Source organism: Aulostomus chinensis, chromosome 5, assembly GCF_037954235.1.
Source record: "Aulostomus chinensis isolate RoL2024-O1b breed Wild chromosome 5, RoL_Achi_v1.0, whole genome shotgun sequence".
NCBI classification, from domain to species: Eukaryota; Metazoa; Chordata; class Actinopteri; order Syngnathiformes; family Aulostomidae; genus Aulostomus; species Aulostomus chinensis.
The window spans coordinates 22,052,484-22,076,555 of record NC_141324.1 but is presented as its reverse complement, the minus strand read 5'-3'; the positions used below and the strand labels follow the sequence as shown (position 1 = coordinate 22,076,555).

General features: G+C 40.8%; 1 protein-coding gene across 7 annotated transcripts in view; it reads right to left on the bottom strand.

The window, feature by feature from the left end:
• Positions 1-24,072, bottom strand: part of brinp2 (bone morphogenetic protein/retinoic acid inducible neural-specific 2) — a 203,247-nt gene that overhangs the window by 74,768 nt on the left and 104,407 nt on the right. For all 7 annotated transcript variants that reach the window (XM_086203891.1, XM_086203892.1, XM_086203889.1 and 4 more), the window contains one exon: positions 22,026-22,484. In XM_086203891.1, coding sequence (XP_086060017.1) covers positions 22,026-22,417 — 392 coding nt within the window. In that variant the 5' untranslated portion in view covers positions 22,418-22,484. The remainder of the gene's footprint in view (positions 1-22,025; positions 22,485-24,072) is intronic.

Sequence of the window (24,072 nt, the reverse complement as noted above, 5' to 3'; positions counted from 1 at the left end):
CATTGTTTTCGTATATTTCAGATAGCTTTCAGTGTTTTTTAATTAAAAAAAACAAACACACACACACACACGCACATGCACACACAGGCACACACACACACGCACACACACACACACACACACACACAAATGAGCTGAATTTGCAGCAGAACCAAGCTTTTGTGAAGAGGTCAACTCTGGGGCACTGATTGTATTTTGGCAGCTCCTGTCCTCCACCAGAATTTGAAGAGCTCAATAATAAAGAATTAAGGTGAGAAAGTGCTTGATCTAGAGCTAGAAACACTGCATCATGACTATGCCACTGAGCTCTGTGGCTGTCCAGCTCACCTTGACCTCTGACCTCCAAAAAGAGGTCATTTGAGAGTCGACGTGAGTTTCAAATTTGAAAAAAAAAATCCCTCCTAAAGAAGTGAGATGACAGTGACTTTGACCTGGGAACTGTTTCCTGAAGCTCTCCAGCAAAAGGATGATCTGGATGAACGCAGCCTTTTGGCCTGCTACTAATCATTTTCCTCCAAAACTTTGGGAAATACAGCCCAGGTTTAAAAAGATGAGAAAAATGTCCACACGACCCGGTGAGCGTGTCTGTTGCTGGTAGAAGAACAGACTTTAGCCAGCCTTGGTGGCTCTTGTTGCGTGTGATGATTTGCTCACTTCCTGCTGTTTCCATGTGCTGTCTGTTTGTTTATCGTCGGTTCACTGTGAGATCACAAGTTAGCGCCGCAGGTTTCCATCTGCGATGAAACACAAGGGAGCTTTCACTCCAATATCAGCTCATCCCAACCGTCTACTTGAATGAAGCTTGAGAATGTTAATGATCTAAGAAGGTTGTGTGGAGAAAGTCTGTTCTATGATATTATGTGACTTTTTTATTCTGCTCGTTGTCACTGCAGTCAATTACATTTCTTGAGGGGTTGGTTTTACTAGAATCAGAATAATGGTAATTATGTTTGAGATAAAAAAAAATTTGGAACCTTAAAGTTCAACTGATAACGTGACTTTGAAGAGCACATCATACACCAGCAGTTAAGAGTTCATGTAAGTTATGGATGCCGCCCCGCAAACTTCAGGTTGACATTTTACATTTGTCATCGTCAACACTCATCCAAAGGTTATTCCTCCCATATGATACACATAAGTGCAGTTCTGCATCCTGTGGAACACCAGCAGTTTAACATTCTCACCCTGTGAATTGAGTCACAGTCAGTTCTCATTAAAACTCCCTCCCGTCTTTTGGGAGCCCACTAGAAATACAGTCTCCACCCAGCCTGGAGGGTGGAAGCCAGAGCATGATTTTTTAATGCTGTCTGAGTCGCTCCCACCAGAGTCATTATGCATCTCCTGAAAGGAATTAAACTGGAAGTTCACCCAAAACGGCGATCCCATTATGACAGCTAATAGGAGCTGTGACATCCAGAGAACTCTGAAGATTATTTGTAGGCAAAATTATACATTACTCCAAAAGATTTATATGCGATTCCACTTGAGTACAATGAAATTTGTGGAGTGTGTGTTTCAAGTGTGTGTCAGCGTAGGTTTGGAGTTGAAATTAAAGTGGGGAAAGGCAAAGCAATTTAATGTGGGGAATGTTAAATTTGTATGGTGTGTCCCAAATCTGACATCACCTGCCTACTTATGAGGCCAGTGAATCTAGGTTGAGTGTCTGTCAGCTATTTTTAAAATTTGTCACGCTTCAGCTGAATCGTGTTTGCTTAAGACACCACAGCACAGACAATCTACAACGCTGGCTGTGCTGCCACTTGACTGCGGCGTATTTATAGACTCGGGCCTTGAGGGCAAGGTATATATCTGCTTATGAATGAGACAAAGAAGACACCCATGTACAAAAAGGGTACAATCCCAATTTTTTTTTAAACATTTTAAAGGTAAATATTTTGTCGACTGCACGGTAATTTGCTGCTTTAAGTGTATGAATCCAATTGAACGGTGACAGGCGGAATTCTGCCACCAGAATGAGAATGTTTACTGTTGATATTTGAAGTACATTTTTCTGACGTTGTTTACAGTTTCATTACCTTTTTCCCGTCCAGCCTTGTTTTTTTTTTGTTTGTTTTTGTTTTTTTAAAAAGCCTTCCCAGCCAGCATCTTCATTTCATTCGTTCTAATATTTAAATAAGTTTGGTCCACACTGATCTGTTCATTTTTAGAAGCTTGCACTCCTTTCATTTTCACACCCCCCCCCCCAAAAAAAAGGTTGAGAAACCTGTAATTTATTTATTTTTTTACAACCACAGACAATCAACTAGAGTATCAACTTTAACTTACTGTATTTCCATTAACAGGTTCACCAGGTGATGAACATAATTCGTGCCTCAGTGGCTGCTCTACACCTGCTGCAGGAGATAGAGCTCTGGCTGCACTGTGTTATTTATTCAATGTGTTATTTTGAGTTTTTGCTGGGGTTTTTTTTGTTTGTTTTGTGCCACAAAGCATGCAGTGCATTGTGTATTATATGCACTATATGAAAAAATACTAGTAAAAAAACAGTACCCACTAGATATTAATATCACTTACGATGAAACATATTTTGTCAGATTTATGTGCAGAGATTTCAGTGTGTATTTGTTAGCTGCATGTATGTAGCGGAGCGTCTTCAGGCCTGCAGCGTGTAGATTCTCATAATGTATAAAGTGATGATATGCACAGGGTTTTGACAAGGTCACGCTGATGGACAAAGAACAAACATATGGAAGATAATTGGCCAGGACCAGAATAATTATATTTACACTGTAAACATAGTTTTATTCATATAATACAGGGGTGTCCAAACTGGTCCAGTAAGGGCCGGTGTGGCTGCAGGTTTTCATTCCAACCGAGCAAAAGCAACACCTGATGCAACAAATGAGCTGTGTGGACACAGCTTAGTTGATTTAAGTAGAATCAGGTGTTGCTTTTGCTCGGTTGGAATGAAAACCTGCAGCCACACCGGCCCTTACTGGACCAGTTTGGACACCCCTGATACAATACATAAACAATAGCTCAAAATAAGTAAAGTGATGGATTAAAAAAACAACTAAAACTTATATTTGCAGGGAATGTTGTTGTTTTTATTCTCATAAGGTTGGAGTGAAAATCATGCTGCAGCTCTTGTAATACTTGGGACTTAGACACTGTTTTAATTTATGGATTCAGACCGGAACAAAACAGGCTCAACGTGGTGTTAGTCAGTGTTACTTCAAGTGAGGCTTTCTGAGCACAGTTTGCACAGCAGGACTAAAATAAACAAGTTAACCCAGAGGATGCATGACGTGCACTGAATGTGCTCGCCAACCTATCTGCCTTCCTGTATTAATATCATACTGGAGAAATCAAGGCACTGAACGCCTCACTTTTCCTTGTTACATTTCTCTTAGCTATTTTGAGAGCCGCGCTGTAGCCAATCTGTGTGTGCGTGTGTGTGCGACAGGAGGCTGATGTGTCCTATTTCACTTCAAAACCAAAAACTAGGTTTTGGGTTTATAAATGTTTGTATCCCATGTCTCCATCCCAAAGGAGAGACGAGGTCTACCACATCAGCATGAGGTGCCCCTGTTTGACCTAAAATGAATGCAATTCAAATGAGAGGACTTCCATTCGATTGCAGCACAGACTGAATCATTGTTCTGAATGAAACTCAGATTAAATATATTGGGTGTATTTGACATGAAATGTTCCCTGCCAATGTTCATTTTTTGCAATATGCTTTGTGTGACGCTTCTTCAGCTTTCCAGTAATACTTTTTTTTGGGGGGGGAGGCACAGATATATGAGAAGTTGCATTATTCATAACTCTTACTGCGAGAGGGTGATTACTTATTGATGTGCATAGGTATCCTCGAGTCACATGGCGAGAAAGTTTCCAAAGTTCTTTTTAGGTACACTGATAAAGTGAATGCACTGCAGTGAGGTTATATTTTGCAGGCACATTTACACGCACATGCACATCTTTGATGAAGAGATTTAGAGAAAAGATGTGGGCAATTAGCGCCAATTTCCTTTTCCCACGTGTGCCTTTTGTGAAGTAATAACATTACAGAGAATGGTTCAATGCTCTCTGGAATATCTTGACAAGTAGTCTTTAGCTCCTTTGTGCGCCCCTCTTCATCTTCATTCTTCTCAGGCTACTTCATTTTTTAGCACTTACAGTCAGGGGGTAAGGAGAAGCTACCGGCTCTATTTTGTGCTCAGATTTTGAGCAGAAGTGAGCAGGGAGGGCCAGGCAGAACACAAGGGTTCTTAAATACCCACGTATATAATCTTAGCATTGTCTGTGTGCTCTGAAATAACTCTGGACTAAAGCCTTTTTGGGCTCTTTGACATTTGTGTTTTCTTGAAAACCAAAATACTCTAAAGATAAAAGGTGGTTGGCCTCATTCCTATTGAGAGTAGATGGCTTGACTTGCTGTTTACATCATTTGTGTTGTTACTTATTCAATAAGCATTGCTCCGTATCTCAAAAATTATAGACCACTTTGCTGTTTTTGAAGCCGGCGCTAGGTGTCAGTCACTGGGAGACATCATGCAACATGTAGTACCACATTGGATGTGACATGCTTCTGTAACTTCCAGGCTGCATTACTGCGGTTCCCTCCTATCAGGCTGCACCAGTAGGTCCCTAAAGACTCTCCAGCTGGTCCAGAACGCTGCTGCCTGCGTGTTGACTAGAACTAGTAGAAGAGACCATGTCTCTCCTGTACTGGCTTCTCTGCATTGGTTCCCTGTCAAATTCAGAATAGAATTCAAAAATTCAAAGTCCTCAACAGTCAGGCTCCTTCATACCTGACAGAGCTCATAATCCCCTAATATCTAAGTAGAACCCTTCGCTCCCAGGATGTAGGATTACCTGTGGTTCCTCTAAAAGTAGAATGGGAGCCAGAGCCTTCAACTATCAAGCCCCCCTCCTATGGAACCGTGTTCCAGTTTCGGTCCTGATTACTGTGGTTTTACTGAATTTACACAATTTGTAGCAGAACAAATTCAATGTGGTTAGCGTAATCCATCCATCCTTTTTCTATACCGCATATCTGTTAAGGGAGCTGGAGCCTATCTCAGCTGATATTGGGTGAGAGGCTGGGTTCACCCTGGATGGGTCGCCAGTCCGTTGCAGGGCCATCAGGAGCAATTAGGGGTTCAGTATCTTGCTCAAGGATACTTGGACATGGTCAATGGGGGAAGTGAGGATCGAACCAGCCACCCTTGGGTTGCTAGACGGCTACTCTACCTCTGAGCTATGCCACCCCAATAGCTTAATTTGTTACCTAGTAATTGATTACAGCATATTCTGCTAACTGCAACATGTTAGTAAGTGCTGTGAGGTAAATGAAACACCTGTGGAACAGAAGTGAGAGTCACACTGCAAATCGTCTGGGGTGAAGAAATATGAAACTGATGAAAGAAGAACTGACTCAAACGCCTCTGACCTCTGTTCTGGCAGATCCGCTGTCATGCTGCCAAGTTCACACCGATATTAAATTCAGAATCTGATAATTATGAGCTACGATTTGAAGTTGTAAGGAGAGAGTTCTCTTTCTGGATGTTTGTCACTGATGGCAGTAAGTCTGATAGTTTCTGCTGTGACTGAGAGGAAGAGCTGCAAAGTCTTGTGTTTGCCGGGTAACAAGTCAATGGGAGACAAATATGAATGTTGTGTCAATGTTCTGTGCCTTCAGAACACATTATCTGTTCAGAACAACACGTACACATTGGTTTTTCTATGTTTGCCTTATTTTGCTCTCTTGATTCTGCTGTCCTTTGTATGTATCCTCCATTCTTTCCTTCTCCCTTCAGTTACTGTGCTGCTTACCCTTTCAGAAAATCGAAATTGCTTTGTCACAAAATGGAATAATTCAGCTTGCAGACAGAGATTCCAGTTTGTCGTCGTTTGTAATAAGGGACAATTTCAAATAAATTAGATGGGGCATTGTTAGAGACACCAATAGATCATTCCAGCACCCATTCTGACCTCACCCTGCAATTCCCACCTCTACTTTTACTGAACAGAGGCAGAACTTCAGAATTATAATTCAAATTGACTCCTGCTAAATTAAAAGAGAGCATTCAAGTAGCAAGCTCACAAATGCAGGTTATTCCATTTTCTATTTTACTGCAGAGACATTTCCCCACAGAAATTCACCAAGATGAAAAACAATGAGTTTGGCTTTTTATTTCAGAAGGGATGAAATAATCAAATCAGTGTTTATACGCAGAACCGGTGACACTTATCGTCACAGCAAGCTGTTGACTAAGTCCTTGTTTTATTCCATTTAGCCATCCACACGTATACATGTGCTCACGAGGACTAATGACATTCTTTTTCCAGCGTATTATAAGAGGTGAAGATTGTCTGGAGCCACACAGGAATCAGGAACATGTTAGTTATTAGTACCCGATGACGGCAGCATGGACAAATATAACACTCCTCTATCTGAAGGCTTCATTACTTCTGATTTGACTCTGCCTTTGAGCCAAACAGGTGCAGAATGAGCTCAGCCTGCTGAATTATTGGAAGAAGAAAAAATAAATGAATGTATGATCCAGACTTAATGAACATGTGATTCATACGGATTTAAACACATTTTTTTTTAGAAATCAGCATTAAAACGTATCAGTGTATGCTGAACTAATATTAATGACAGACTACATGGTTTGATACACTTGCATGTAATTATTCAAGTTTAATTTCTCAACTCTGTCACATTTCTTCTCATATTCAGGTATATTTGGAGTTCATTTCCATGACATGACAAAATGTTCTTGCTTGGTTCATTGAAAAAGAAATTGATTCCACGACTTTCTTTTCCTGTGTTGCTCTTAAAACGCTAACGATGCTATCGTAGAATACAATACTGTGCTATATTATTGTCGTATTAAAAAAAAAAAACCCTGCTGCTACTGCTGAAAATGACCTTGATGAGAATGGTGAGACTGAACCAAAAGAGTGTAGCAGTGGGTTTACGGCAAGAAGCTAAAATATACTAGAAAGCTCCAAGATGCTACTAAGAAAAATGACACACACTTCATATACTGATACAAATATGGTTTATATTTTACAACATAATGCCAGTCCTCTGTTGTCTTATCATTCGCTCCTGTCCGCTCTGGCTGCAGGCCGTCACCTAACCAGTGAATGATTGACACCTGGAATTCATGGTGACGCACAAACAAAAACAAAACTGTGCAGTAAAAGGCAGAGCAGCAAACGGTGGAGAGATCAAACAGCGGGAACAAGTTCTTCCGGGACTGATGTGGGAGAAGATTTTGTGAGAATCCCGTCAAACCCTTTAGTTGAATGGGCAGCAGAGCTAGAAAGCTCAGAATGTGATATAATACTGACTGAAAGCGGCTTTTACTTGTTCGTCTGTGTTTGGAGCATCACAGCAGATCTGTGCAACTCAAAGCGATCTAGATAAAGCTCTGTCCTAAATTCTACTCGATAATGCTTCATGTCTCCTTTTCTGTTGTTGTCAACACTTTCCAAACGGTCAGCAATCTACTAATGTTTATTATTGAAGTCGCGGTGGAGTTTCCTGGACACGCATCACACCGAGAAGGGGATCTGATGTTCCGTTTGTTTCATGGAGGTAAATGGGATGCTATGGCCTGTCAGAATTATTCACTCCAGTTCTCCAGCACTTCAAATTACAGCAATAATAAAACAGTCAAATAAATGCCTCGCTGACGGCGTCAATCAAGCCGTTCTTGTATTAATTCCCATCCGATTTATAGGCGGTGCTCACGAGGCTGCGCTTGATTGTTTTATGTACTTTAGATGATTTTTATATTTAATATGGTGTCCTGCGCATTTTAGAGTCAAAGACCATGTTTAAAACTGAAAAAGCTCTGAATTTCCAGGAATGGGATTACATTTGTAATAAAACTGACCCCACAGCTGCCCAGGTTTTATGAAAGTAAAACAGATCACATGCTTTTGACCAGAAAAAATATGAATCAAAGAAGAACATCTTGCTAGTGAGTTTTATTTTGCACATTACATCATTGAAAATTACAATTTATGGGACATATTAACATCTAAAGGCATTTTTTTTTTATTTTAGTTTTTTATGATGTTCATGTAGCTTTTGTCACTTCATAACTTCAATGATCACCTGTCATGCTTAATACAGCAAGTACATGATTGGTCTCATAGTTGTATCTTAGTTTCAGTATATCAGGATTCCATTTCCGTGCAGATCTGGTGGGTCGACGCCAGAGACGGTACCTTGTAGCATCCTAAAAGCCTTAAAAAGTCGGCGCTGTGGCAGTTTGCTTGTTTCCCTTCGTTTGCCAGTTCCCTGTGTGCTACACATTAGGCTTCCTGCCAAACAACACAATGTGGTAGAACTAACAAGTTCTTAGCACAACCTGGCCACCGTCTGTTCTTATCCATATGGTCAATTTGTCTTCAACCCTCAAACAAGCAGACGCTCATAGACACTTTTTTCCTCCAGAAACACTGATCCCCCCCCCCCCTTAACTATCTCCTCTTTTTCTCATTAATTCCTTTCACCTCCCTCTCTCCCTGGCTCCCTGTCTGTCTTTGCCTCATCCAGGTGATATTTGGACACATGTTCAGCCTCTCAGTTCACATGAAAGTGGCTTTTGTTCTGGAAAAAACATTTAGTCTGCTGTTTCTCAATCAGTGGCTCTCTAAGTTTGGCTTCTGCTACCTCCGCTGGAGGGTTTATTCCAGTCAGAGATTTGTCTGAGGATCATGAAAGCAGAGGATAAGCAAATATAATACAGCGAAAAGAATGATTTCTGCAATATGTTAACACCAGCAAGAGGGAAGAGTAGAAAGACAGTTTTTTTCTGGAAGTGTCAGACTAGTTTTATTTTCATCGCGCGCTGGTGTTGTATTTCTGACTAATTGCAGTCAAATCAAACGCTGATATAAAGCTGATGCCACTGAAATCATGTCCCGATATATTTTGCTGTTTGCCAGATGATGAGTCATCCCGCCTCAAGATAGAACAACACAAAAAAACTAACAGGCAGCTTGGATTAACTGCTAAAATATCACCAGACCATAAAGATGACAAAAATGTGAAATACACAACAGAGTTGTTTTTTACTGCTTTTTCAGAGTTGATGATGGTAACGATGATGACTCTTAGCAGGGCAACATTTTACTTGGGGCTTTAAGAATTTTTTTTAAAAAGTCACGAGTTTTTCTGCCTCCACTAACCGGGGAAGTTGTAGTTCACATCCACAGGGAAGTTTATCTAAAAGTGTATCCCTCTGTTCGGAGTTGAGTGGCCAAAAAATTTCAGAGAGAAACTGACCTTTGACCTCATGTGTATCAAACGTTATCTGAAATGTTTATGTGGATCTTTGTTATAATCGCTCTTGAATTCTTTAATCATAGCCAAAGAATGGTTTTGTTTACTATATCCATCTACTCATCCATCCATCTGTTCATCCATCCATCTACTCATCCATCCATCTGTTCATCCATCATCTACTCATCCATCCATCTGTTCATCCATCCATCTACTCATCCATCCATCTGTTCATCCATCCATCTACTCATCCATCCATCTACTCATCCATCCATCTGTTCATCCATCCATCTTCTCATCCATCCATCTGTTCATCCAGCCATCTACTCATCCAGCCATCTGTTCATCCATCCATCTACTCAGCCATCTGTTCATTCATCCATCTGTTCATCCATCCATCTACTTATCCATCCATCTGTTCATCCATCCATCTGTTCATCCATCCATCTGTTCATCCATCCATCTACTCAGCCATCTGTTCATCCATCCATCTGTTCATCCATCCATCTACTCATCCATCTGTTCATTCATCCATCTGTTCATTCATCCATCTGTTCATTCATCCATCTGTTCATCCATTCATCTGTTCATCCATTCATCTGTTCATCCATTCATCTGTTCACTCATCTATCTATCTGTTCATCCATCCATCTACTTATCCATCCATCTGTTCATCCATCCATCTACTCATCCATCTGTTCATTCATCCATCTGTTCATTCATCCATCTGTTCATCCATTCATCTGTTCATCCATTCATCTGTTCACTCATCTATCTATCTGTTCATCCATCCATCTACTTATCCATCCATCTGTTCATCCATCCATCTACTCATCCATCCATCTGTTCATCCATCCATCTACTTATCCATCCATCTGTTCATCCATCCATCTACTTATCCATCTATCTGTTCAACGTACAGCTTTGACATCGATGTTGATGTTTTTTGTTTTTTTTTAAATGTGATTCACCAACAAGCAGTCCTCCTCACTGAGGGAAAATAATCGATTCGATTCACTGTCAATTCAAGTTGTGTTTCAGTGCTGTCGTTTGTAGAGCCTGTTGTGTTTGTGTGGCATCGTTCATTACGACACGCTTCTCTTAATGCATTTTGAAAACATTTCAGGAATGCATTGATTTTAGGGAGGAAAAAAAAAAGGTACCTTTTGCTTGCTTGACTTGAAGTGAACTAATAATTAACCCTGAGGACCTGCACTTGGACTCGAGTACTGGGGTTGTGCACTTTATCCACCACTGTGCCGGACTCAGACACCAAGCCATCATGGACGTGGGAGGTGGAAGGGCTAGTTAAGCCACTGGCGTGAGCGCCTGTTCTGGATGTAATGTAATTCCCTCCAGGCTTTCCTGAGATGCACGCAGAACGTCAAACAGTGAGCCAAAAGCCCGGGGCTATCGCTGTCACCAGTGCATGTTTAAACACGTTTATTGAAAAAACTCTGAGTGTGTCTGAGAGGAAACTATTGCTGGCTTTGGGAAAAAAATGGCATTAGAGAAAAACAATCATTAGAGAGATGAGACATGATCCAGCTATACGAAACAGAACAGTTATTTCAGACTGTTCCAGGAACCAGGACTTTCAGGGCCAGAGTGCAGGAAGTGGTGCCCCACTAATGACCAGAATCATTCATTCCACAATGGAATCATTCAACTACAAAATTCTAGCGATCGCAAAGTTCATATACACGTTAAGAAGGTGCCATCAATCAGAGATAAGAAACCACAGGATTTGCAACACAGAAAAATAGAAGCGCAGCATCAGGATGATACGCCTTCGTAGTGTGTCTGTCACTTGACCTTTGACCCGATCTTCAGTTCATCCTTACCCCCAGGGTACATTTGATCCTCAGAATACTTGAAAATACCGGAGAAATATGACATTAATGAGAATTGGACAGTCGGTGCAAGTGATACGACCTGCCCTTTGACCTTTGACAACCAGAATCTTTTCAGTTGATCCTGGTGTCCCAGTGGACAATTGAGCGGAATTTGAAGACATTCTCGACATATTGTGTTATGAGAACCATACAGAAAACACCAAGATGGTCACTGCAGTTTTCATACAAACAGTGAATGAATAACCAGCTGACCAGGGCCAGGCTGGACACAGGCTGTCTCCCAAAACTAGAGGAATAGAGACCTTGCGTCCTCATCTGGCTCTGCTCGCGGTTCTCCTTCAGGTCTGGTGATTGATCATTTCTTCCTCGAGAACTTTATCTCACACAAAATAAACATAGTTGAGTCGTTAGTAATACGGGGGACATGTTGATGGAAATATCATCTAGTTGTCATTGATTTTAATTCATGAACATGGCGACATATTAGTTAAATGAATGTAGCCTCCCTGTCCACTGGCAAAAGGTTTGAAATATATTAATAAGATAAATGGATGTCAGCAAAAGTTAAATCAAGAAGACGTATTACTCAACCTCAGCTCTGCCTCTTGGCTTCCGTCCATCTACATAAATTCTCTCTCTCTCTCAGTACCAAATTAAAAAGGCCTGAGGTTCAGTCTATCCTTTAAATTTAATGCTAACTTCACTCTGCAGCTGCTTCCTTTTTCGAAAATATTTGCAAAAAAAGCAAAACAAAAATGAATGATCGCAAACATATACGGGAGTCCAGTTTTACTGGGTGCCGCCGAGGCTAAAATAATTCATAATTTACAAAAAAAGAGTAGAAAAGCTGATTCAGCGTGACCAATCAGATCAGATCAGAGCGGCTGATTCTTTCAACTCAGCATCTTTCCTCTTCTAACACAGAGAAGACAGAGAGAGCTGCCATAGTAAAAAAAATGTAGATTACGTGCTGCTGTTGTTATCCGACCGTGTGTGTGTGTGTGTGGGGTAGGGGGGAGTGGGAAGATGAGTGTTGTACTCAGGAAAACTAATCTTTTGATGATGAAAAAAGAGGAAGAAATTGCTCAGAATTTGCTTCCCATCAGTGTAGTGTCTCCTTTGACTAAAAGCTCTTTTTGATGGTTTATTTTCTCGCTGCAGTTTTTTTTCTCTCTTTCGCTCTCCCTGACACACGCACACGCACAGCAGGAGTCCCGGGTGTTCAGTCTTCAGATATTTGCGTGTATGTGTACATGAGCGTGTGTGGCCTATACACTGATCGAAGCGACTCATTCGTCTTGCTATGTTAAGGATCTAGATATCATACAAGGGAATGCAGTCACCTGAATGTTATCCTGTGCCGATAATGCATTCCTGATGCAAGGGCAAGGTGGAAATGCCAAGTTCTTTTCCAAATTTGCATTTTTTGGCCCTCAAACAAGTCAAAACAGGAAGATAAAAAGCATTCCAAGATCCTTTTTATACACTTATAGTGGAAGCATTCATTCACATCCGTGTTAATAGAAATTTCCTGTGAGAAAAGGCATTTTTTTAGCACTTGTCATTGGGATTCTTTGTCATGCCTAGCGCCTGCGCCCAGTGATCATTCTTAACTGTTGATCAGTTTCTCACAGGTGCTTGTTTCTAACGTTATCTATTCTGCATGAATACTCAGCATTGACAGAGACGCTCAGCTAAAGAGCCACATTAATTGTCTAACACATAAAAACACGTCGCTGTTCAATGACAATCATGCAAATGGATAACAAATGTGTGTTTGTAATTTGCATGATTACGGACGTTCAAATCACACATTACTTTTCCTGCATAAACTGTGATAATCCAGGAATGATATGAGTGAACATGTGTGAGTCACAGTCTGGCTCCATATGTGCTGCTTAACAAAGACGGCCCGTGTCAAATTTTATATGATAAATATGATGAATTTTTTTCAATAAAACAACCACAAGTGGAAAATTAAAAGTTTTTAAAAGATGAGTTGAAGTATTTACGTACAACTGATCTGGATAAATTATGTTAATAAAGGTCTTTAAAACCATGAACCATAAAAGTCAGGTTTTATAGGCTGACAGATACATTGGTACTAGCGCCTCTGTTCTGAAGGGCACCAACATCCATCCATCCATTTACTGTAACACTTATCCAGTTAGGGTCATGGGGCAGGGGGCTGGAGCCTATCCCAGCTGACACTGGGCAAGAGGCAGGGTTCACCAGTCCATCCCAGGGTCATCACAAGCAATGAGGGGTTCAGTATCTTGCTCAAGGATACTTGGACATGGTCATCGGGGGTAGTGAGGATCGAACCAGCGACCCTTCGGTTACTAGACGATCACACCACCTCTGAGCCATGCCGCTCCCCCAACATTAAGTTTTTTTTTAAAAACTTTTTTTAATGCATTATAAAAACAATCCACACAATTCCTTGTTGATGCATTGCTTTTCTCAACATCTTTTTGTCCGCAGTGAATCACACTCTTTATTTCACCTCACTCACATACAAACAGCTCTTATTAAGTTACAGCAACGACAACGCCATCATGTATTCTTTTCTAACAATGTGTGAAACTACTGAGGGTTTACAGCAAAGAGAGCAGTAAATGCTCTTTCAGCACAGAGGACAGCTCACATCAACCCTCATAACCTCAGTGAGACGCTGCAGGAGCGTTCGCAGAGGCGCATTTGTTAAGAGAGTATACTTTTTTTTTAAGTATAATAAAGTAAATATCACTAATCTTTCAATTTTATCAGACACGCAGGTGAAACACAGCTGAGGTCAACCATGCTGGTTTAACGGAGACCTCAGCAACCCCTCAAAAGGAAGTTTTCAAGAAGTAAAACGGAAGTTGTTGGGTTTTTTTTCCCCACCAGATACATCGATGTAGGTTTTCACAGTTGGAAACACACTGACATATTTAGAAAGGAATCTAGTCTGTAATTGACATCTACAGTAAATAATATAATTAATTTAAGTTTCATCTGCAGAGAAATAATTTATTTATCCACATTACAGTTTTAATTTTATAAAATACAAGTTATGGCGGCATATTCATTTCCACTTGGGAGCCTCATGAGCTGACACTCTCAAGGCTCTTTAGTGAAGTCTTTTACTGTTTGTTATTTAATGAGGCTGAATTGGATGGAGTCCAAAATGGAAAGTAAATACTCATCCAATCTCCTTCTGTCTGTCCCTGAAAAACTCTGGATAGCTTAACTTTGTAGTGCATTTTAAGAACCAAACCACTACATGATGGCATGTGGCTCCTAGCAAAGGTCACCAAGTTTGTCTCGCGCAAGCCCACATCCATAACGGTTCCTCTCTTCCTATGGACAAGGCCAGATTTCTATTCACCTGCTGCTTTGAAGACACTTCCTTTTTCACATCACAGTTGCTGGGTTCATTTCTGAAGATGGTGATACATCATCCATTATTCCCTCCTTCCTGAGCACAATAGGTTAATGATCAGGGGCGTCGCTTCTGTTTGGTAGAGGCTTTGACCGACAGCTCTTAGAATCTGGACTTTGTTAATTACCCTTCAGGGATAAACAGTTTTCTCACTGTAGTTCTGATGTTTTCATCATCCCTTAGCTGGCAATTGACAAAACTAAGTTGTTAGTTAACTCATCATCGCCGCAAGAGTACAAAGGCCAATGAAATAACCCTCAAACAGATGCAACAGCAATGCTAAATGAAAGAAGCTTGTGTTGAGATCAATAGCCGTTAGCGTTGGGAGGGTAATAAATGAACACTGGACATCCACAGCCTGGTCATCTTATCGTACATCCCCTACTAAACACATTTGGTGTTGTTGGGATTTAATTAATAATTTATTCATTTATTTGCACATGAATCCAATTAAATGGTGGCAATAAAATGTTTCGCGCACAGAGAAAATCACTGATTCAATACCATACAAGTTATCAAATATTCAATTATTTTTAAGATAACTTGAGAGTCCAACAGTAATTATCAACATCATCACTGCGCGGTGCAGACAACTTTCAAAAACGCCGTCAGCGCATTTGTCCCTTTTCTTTCATTTTCAAGCTTGCACGTCTTTGTTTCGGTTACATTACTTCTATCTTCCTCTTCATCTTCCTCTCTGCCCCTGAGTGTTTGAACCCAGTCGACGTGTATAGGGCCACAGAAAAGCAGCGGGCGTCTCTTTTGTTTCATATGAAATGGAGAGGCTAGCACATCAAAAGGAACTTCTGCGCTCGTGTATGAATGTGTAGTGGCAAGAGCAGTGTGTGACCCATATTTTTTTGTTACATTCATTTTTGGGAATTGTGTTGGTCAGCCAACACACACACACACACACACACACACACACACACACACACACACACACACACACACACACACACACACACACACACACACACACACACACAGCCCGCCAGGCAAGTGCTTCCCGCTGTGCAGGCTGTTGGCTCCTCACTGTTTCCATCACAGAGCCACAGGCCTGTTTCTGCCCTGCTGCTCAGTCCGCATGGAGCTGTCTCTGTGCTTCTGATGTTGTGGACCCCAACACAAGCCCACAGTCTTAATCCCTGACACTCGGGCTGCACAATTAATTGAAATTTAATCAAAATGAAATATGGCCTTCTGCAATTTTCTAATAATTTAATTTGTTAAAGGCTGACTGAGTGCCAAAATACCATTGGGAATTTAAATGTTGTGGTTTTGCCTTCTACAGACCAAAGAAAACATCTTTGTTTGAAAGAAAATGATACAATTATTATTATTTCAATGGGATTTTCAATTAAAAAAATGTAATATCAGTGGCAATAATCCTTCTTTTTTTCTAAATCATGCAGCTCTCTTAAACACCCTCGTAGCAATCAACCCCACACCTTCTCCTCTTCCGTCGGTAACAGCTGCAGGAAAGCTCTTAGTCATTTGGTTCAAAACTGAAAAGATTCCTTGTAGTGCTGCTAAGCAACCTAATTTGAGGATATTGCACTCACACACACATATAAACACACACTATACACAGTTGGATAGAGCTGTTGCCATCATTGGTTAACTTGTTGAAATGCTTTTTTTAAATTATTCATGAAACACATTTTTCATTAGTCCACTGGGATGTCTCCAAATTGCTTATTACATTTGACCAATAATTATTCTACTTTTATGTAAAAGAGAGAAAGACTCTGAGACGAAACACACTGGAGCATCAACTTTTGAGCAATCCATAAGTTCTGTGTGTGTGTGTGTGTGTGTGTGTGTGCATGTGTGTGTTTGTACCAATTAATTGAATATTGGATTAAACTGCAGATAACGAAACTCTCATTGTTCCTAAGTCACAGAGACAGACGGATTACTAATCCTTGTCTGGATGCAGATTCCCTAGAAGCCAATAAAAGCCCTGCTGGACTTTCAGGAAGAATTTGGGAACAACTGAGCTGGGCTATGTTGTTCTGGTGCTTGTTTTTAACAGAGAAATTCAATTGATTATGAGACACCAGCATGAGCTGACTGAGTCCAAGAACTCCAGTGCATTTATGGCACAATGTAAATCCAACTTTGTATTCACAAAGCAGTGAAGTTTGTTCTATTCAATTCAATTCAAACTCAATTCAACAACTAGACTGATGGGTAAGATTCTGACCCTAGCTAGCAACTGATCTTTCTTGAACGCAACAGGATAGAACCAAGTGAGAACCAACCAGTTTTGTCTGGTCACAGGACAACAACTAGAAATATAAGTGAAGTGGCCTCTACATGTAATGGAGTCTTTTTAGCTGTAACATCATCATCTCCCACAGCAAACTCACCAATTCAGCACCAAGAAAACTACGACACAAGCTCAGCCAATTATAAGTACGGATTAATTACAGTAGCTCGTTATGAAGTTGATGTGGACTATGAGTCATTCGCTGCATTCATCCATTTTCCTGTCATGTATGTTATCACCATTCGCGACAATGAGGATTCAGTAATTAATCCTCACAGATGAGCAATTCCATTGTGGCGCAACAATAGAACCAAAAAGAACCCCCCCAAAAAAAAAACAACGATCAAAACAACAGTGAAAGGAGCCTACCATAAAGATGCATTCTCTGGATTCAAATTTTTAAAGGGACAAATCGGATTTATTGAAGCGCAGCTGTGTGAGTCCCTGAGGACGGGGTACTGCATAAAAAATGTTGTGTATAAAATACAGACCTAAAAAAATAAAATGCTTTTTTTTTTTTTTGCAGCTTTACTTTTTACAGCCCTTGCTGTTGACCCTGACTTTTCAACCACTGAACCGCCTTTATTCCTACACACGCTGTGCACTGTAGCAGCATTTTCTGATCCCAACAGCTGTATGAATATTATCGGTTCTGAAAGTGTTCTGCAGACACCCTTTGTTTACTCCAGTTGTATGACAACAGCTGAGATTTTATTTTTCAATCAATTCCCTCCAAATGTGTATCGATTTCCCTGTTGATGCTGCAGAGGTTTCATATCATCATTGTTTGAAGGCAGTGAAAAAAAAGAGAAGTAAAAGGATGTCAGTCATTTATAAATCATGTAAAAACAACAAGGGGGTGAGGTGATTCATCAACTTTATACAACATGAACATGAAATAATTGCTTTTTTGGACATAACGAGTAACGATGTCAATCAGGAGGCACAATGTTTATTTCCAAACACACACACATTAGGTTGATCCCAACACCCCCACCCGAACTCATTCTACTCTCTTACATATTGTTGTCATTTGGAATCCTTGGCGGTCTGATGGAAAGCACAGCAGCCTGTGCCAAAAAGCTGTTTTTCTCTGTGTAAAAAGAGTGTCTGGATTTGTTTTTTCCCCCCCTTTATTCTATTTACATTTATTTTTGTACAGACATCTGATGCTGTCACCCCTGAGTTTCCCTGCATGGGATCAATAATGTCAATCTTTATTCCTCTAGCTCTCATTCTACATGGAGCAGGGTATGTTAAAAAAATCAGAATTGCATTGCAAGAGTAGAAATAAAACATCCTCATCACGACTGCATGCCAATAACCAGGCTTCAGCTGTAGAATTTGAGTAATTCTGCTGTAGGCAGGCAGAGGTTCATATATATACAGTATTGATCATGTGGAGGTTGTCTGAGACTTGCATGCAGTGAGCATTAGAACAATTAATCTCGTGACTCACATGGTGGCTTTGGAGAGAAAAAAAAGCAATATATTGGTAAAGCAGCGGATTGCTCTGTGACACGAGAGAAAATCAAAGCAAAAATCATCCCACTGTTAAAAAAATACACGTAAATAAATGTCCGTGGTGGATGATAGACAGTGAAGAGTAAAAAGATGACTTTAGCCTGGTCACAGGCTGATGTGCTGGTGTAAACAGGTGTGAGTGACAGTGGTGGAGAGTAGAGAGGAGTATCTCACATGTATAGTTCTTTGTTTTGGTCTGAATCGGTGGATCTGTTGCCACTTTGTTACATTTTTTATTAGGCCCAGTTAGCACAGAGAAGCCCCGCCGGTGCTAGCTGAGGAAAATAAAAGAGCTGCACTCTCACAACTCTGTCACTGTGCTCTCGAATACATAATCCATACTCACAGATTTGTTAAAACTGTGCACATGGATTTGCATTCCATGGCTACGGATTTGCACACATTTGCTTGGTGTTTATACTCTTGTGTTATAACCGCACCAACATTTGGAAGCAAATGACTGTGATACAGGTTGTTGATCTATTGGACATAAAATGTATGTGAGAGGAAAATCAATGTCAATCACACTGGCAACAACAACAACACATTATGAATTAAACTGCAAAACGATCTGGTAATTATAATGTCTTTGCCTCGCTCTTCTCTGTGTCGGGGGCCAGCTCCTCCCCCCTCCCTCCCTCCTACATCATCTGATTTCATCTCCTCCTGTATGAAGTCAGATTACATTTAACATCTTAAGGGACTCGAACACCAAGACTTTTCAAAAGAGTCTCGGTTTGACTGTTGAGTTCAATTGAAAAGGGCCCTCCGATTACTAGCAAGCTGCAAAACAAACGTTTGAAAAGTAAAAGGATTTTACCTGATGTTTCAGTGCATGTAGGAGGCTTTACTAAACCTCCAAACTACATTCTTCAGGTAAAACTCCCGGGTTAGGCTGTAATAAGTGTCATAAATATGCAGATCATCTGCACTGTACTGGGTGAATCCTGGTTACTTTAGTTAGTTTAGTTAGCTTGCTAACAAAGCCCAGATCACGTCACTGACAGCTTTATTCAAACGAAGGGTTTATTAGTGGAGTGTGCATCTCAACTCACTTCATCCAGCCTACAAATGACCACATAACAACAGTTTGGATTTATTTGGTAATTTCCATCAACCTCTTGTGACTGCGATACTTCGAAAAGGGGAAAGGAAACCTGACTAAAGTAATCCAACATGAAACAGCCGTACTCTAAGCTAGTCAGAGGACTGTTATCAAAGTGCAATGCGAGACAGAACTACCACACGTAGAAGGTAAACCAGCTACTCTTCCATGTCTCCTCCATGATCGCTGACAATGTCTCGCAGCTAAACACTGATTCTTATGACAATCTGTCCCAGTTATGTCACAAAACCTTCACCTGTCATGTCACACTACACTTACCCCATTTATTTATAAGTTTTGTGGTCCCTTCCATTTGACTCAAAATGAAGGGAGGGGGGTGACAGCAGAGAAGGAGGAAGTAGGAGGGACACAGACAGGAAAAGGCTGTCAGGATTTATTGGCACAACACCTGAAGGATGAGGTTTTTTTGTTCAAGACGGTTCTACATATAAGAGGAAGCAGAGTAATGTTCTATAAGATGATTTTCTACGACACATTTCGAACATCCTGCGGTCCAAATGACCGTAGGAAAAGCAGAGAACAGACGGGCACCAGCTGTCTTCCTCCTGGATCAATAAAGGTTAGTAAAAGACAGCCAGTGAGTTAGAGGAGAAAATGACAGAAAGTCTGGATGAGTCATTGCACGATGTGCAAGTGAATGAAAAATCATCCCCGACAAGTCTGAGAACGGTCCAACAACAATACAGGGGAGAAAAAAAGATAATTAAATGTAGTTTACAGGCGAATCCTCATTTCTGACATGACATCTCTTCACATACGTGACCTCAGCAGGGAAGCCGTTATGTGAACATGAACTTTGGTCTCAGGACTCAACAGCAGCCAAGGTACTGTAGGAATCCAATACATTTTGGGGCAATTACATATATTGATATGTTCCTCCAGACCAGATCCATCTCAAATTTGGTCAGAAATACCTTGAGACGCCAAAAACTAGCAAGTTGGTTCAACTGGAGACAAAATCGCCCACAGGTTTAAATACGAGCGTGGATGGAAGAGGACGGATGGATGGAGATAAAGGATGGATATAGATTGGTTATGGAACACAAACTCCTCTGTTGGGGGGGGGGGGTAATTGTTTGGTTTAAAAGATTTCATGTTGGAGAGTCTTCAATCTATGGCTCCAGTAATTACCACACGGATAGAAGTCATAAGTCCATCAAGAGCCAGAGGGATTTGTACATTAAATTGCTGCCGTTTATAAAATAAATCACGTTTCACTGAGTGCTGGTGCTCTTCTTTAGTGGGTTAAAGGGTTTGTCGATTTCAATGTTGTACATAAAATTGTTAATTGAAAGAGCTGATGTACTCATTATTTATTGGAAGGATGTACTTGCCAAAATACACATCTGAGCTCTAAATTTCATCATTATGAGGGCCTGAGCCCGAAGGTACTTCAAGTGAAGACCCTATTATGTTTGTTTTTATTATTATCATTATTACTATTATTATTATTATTTCATAATAGTAAATCAATCACCACTGTATGTGATGCTTGTTTGAAAAAAAAAAAATCCAGTGAATGTAGAACTGCATATGATAAATGTAAAAGATATTTGAAAGGAAGGAAACTATACCAGGAAGACAGAGACCCCCCCCCAACACACACACACACACACACACACACACACACACACACGCACGCGCACACACACACACACACACACACACACACACACACACACACACACACACACACACACACACACACAGGTTTTAGCAATAAAAGTTGGATGTGAGGAACGATCACTGAAGCCTGGTTGGAGGCTGTGTAGCAGTAAAGCAAAGGAGCGCATCATAACTCACAGCAGGAGAAATCAACAAATGAAAAACACAAACTGTTGCTTGAAGGAAAGTACGAGTGAATCACAGCCTACATGAGTTTCATCCCTCCATTCATCACTCAACATTAACTACTACTCCTCCTCCATCTAAACACACGTTACAGTGGCAGGAGTCTAGACCCCGATTTTAATCTCCATGACAACAACCACCTTGACTCCTCTCATCTATGGTTCAGAAAAGCATTCCGTCAATAAGCAAGAGCCACATGCGGCAATGAGGCTCCAAATTCTCAGAATACTCCCCCAGATTCTGTCACAGGCAGGTAATTTCCAAATTACAAATTCATGAAAAAGGAAGCGGGGGAAAAATGAATATTTAAAAGAAAAGAAACTTGCTCTATGCTGAAATAATGAAAAAAAGATCCTTTTTCTTTGCTAATTTAGCCTCTGAAATTAAAGTGTCTTGTATGAGAGGAATGTAGCACAATCCCACAATTCAGTGTTCCTGAAACAGGAAAATTACACTTTCACAGTAATAAAGTTCATGAAATAAATAAAAATAAATGGAGACAACTGTGGTTAACTATGATATATTTCAATAATTGTCAACACAAGCACAGTACATGTGATGTGTGGGCTCATCCCTAAGTGACATTTTTTTGCCATTTGATCCAGGGGTTCAGTTTAGTGACACACACACACACACACACACACACACACACACACACACACACACACACACACACACACACACACACTCACCGGTAAATCTTGTATCTGGTAGAAAAGCCCTGCTGGAACCTCTCTCTGAACTCGGTGTACTCGGGGCATCGGTGGAACGGTCCCTTCTCTGACAGCAGCCAGTCCAGCTGCCCTCCACTCTGTCTGGTGTTGAAGCCCCATGCTGAAGTGCTGGAGGGGGATGAAGAGGAGGAGGAAGAAGAGGAGGAGGAGGATGAAGGGGACGACAGGGAACCGTGGAGCGATTTCCCCCCGTGGCCCCCGCTGGCCACTTGTTCAGCTCGGGTGGGCCAGGGCAGCCATAGTAACACCCACGGCAACCATAGGAGCATCAAGGAGGATGCTGACCATCTAGCAAGGGAGGCGGAGCCATGGGAGCACCTCTCTCTTCTCATTGGCCAAGGAGTTGCCATGGTCCCGGTGGTGATGTTCTAGGGTACCTAGGACCGGCATTTCTTCTGACAGTCACCTCCCACTGGCCTGAAAAAGATGTTTTCAAGAAAAAATTAATTTTCCCTGAAATAATTTGAATTCTTTTTTTCCCCATTACTGTTCATGTTAGGAAAGTAATCCAAGAAAATTCCAAGTTTACATCAGTCAAAGCCATGTGATTGTTTTTATAAACTTATGTGTAAATAACACACAGGGATATTTTCAAGACATTAGAGGAGCATCAGCTTCTGATCCTCCAAAGAAAGAAAGACTTTATTTCAAACTGCCATGAATAAAATTTGAATTGTGTTGTTTTGTGTTAAGACCTTGTTAAAATGTAAATCCTGGCTCACTTGTCATTTCAAAAACACCAGTTTTTTTTTGTCAGTTTGTCTTAAACAACTGGGGGGGGGGGGTGTATATGCATTCAGTACTCGCTCCAATGCGGTACAACGTCATAAGATCCAAATTTAAAATCATTTCCAAAATTGAATTGAATTGGTACTTGCTAGCAGAAGGAAGTGGACCCCAGTCGTAGCTACATATTCTGGACAGTACTCAGTGTCTGGGTATTTGTGTGTATATACCCATTTTACAGGGAACCCTGCACAAACATCTTTGGCGTAGATCATAACCATCCTTCTTGTTGTCATGGAAGCTCATGGCAGTGACTGCTAGACTGACTGATGACTTTTCTGCCACTTTCCCGAGTCAAAGGTGTCCATAATGACTTTAGTCAAAGTTCCAGACATTGAAAGTCACTTTGATGCACACTTGGAACACACAGTCACGAGTCGGTCTGCTATCAGAGTCTTGATGCCTCGTGTGTTTGATCAAGAATGTCATCACCCGCCACCACAAAGGTCGGAGTGTTTGCAGCACAAACCACACACATCAGCACAAACCATAGCACAACGCACGTGTGAATTTTCACCATCTTATATCAATTCTTCCTTTCAACATTTATTCAGCCACACAATCTTTTGAAACACATTGCATTAATTCTTTAAAAAAACAAAAAAAAAGGTTTGACACTTCAGTAAAGTGAAGGCTTGCTGCTCATTTCACTGGTAATAACTTGCAGTGTTGCTTGGCGGAGTCCTTAGGGACAAATCAGCATATCAGAGCGGATATGTAAAGTAGCAAAGAGGATGCTTTAAGTGGATTGGGATCCCAAGTAGTCCCTGTTTATCTAACAAACAAATTAGAGAATTAATTTCAGGTGGATAAATGCAGATGCAGACATGAAAAAAACAAGAGTGCTGCATTTTTAATTTTCACTTCCTGCACCCAGAGACTACTGCAGTCTGAAAAGGCAATTAGCAAAGTCATCTGTCAAACGAATGTACTTATGCAACTAAAGGCATGAGGAATACTTGAGGGCTGGGATTGTATGCTAACGTGTGAAACAGGTTCAGATTAAAAATGTGTAGTTTGCTTGATTTGGGAGTTGTCCAGATATATAATCCCAGTTCTGCACATCAGGCCTGTTTCTTGTAAAAATGCTCAGAAAATGAGGTAAATGTAAGGAAATATGTACAAGTTTTCTTATGGCCCTGTAAAATCGTACTTGTACGAATGTGTACTTATATTTTATAGCGCTGCAACTACATCTTACTCCTATGACAACTACAGC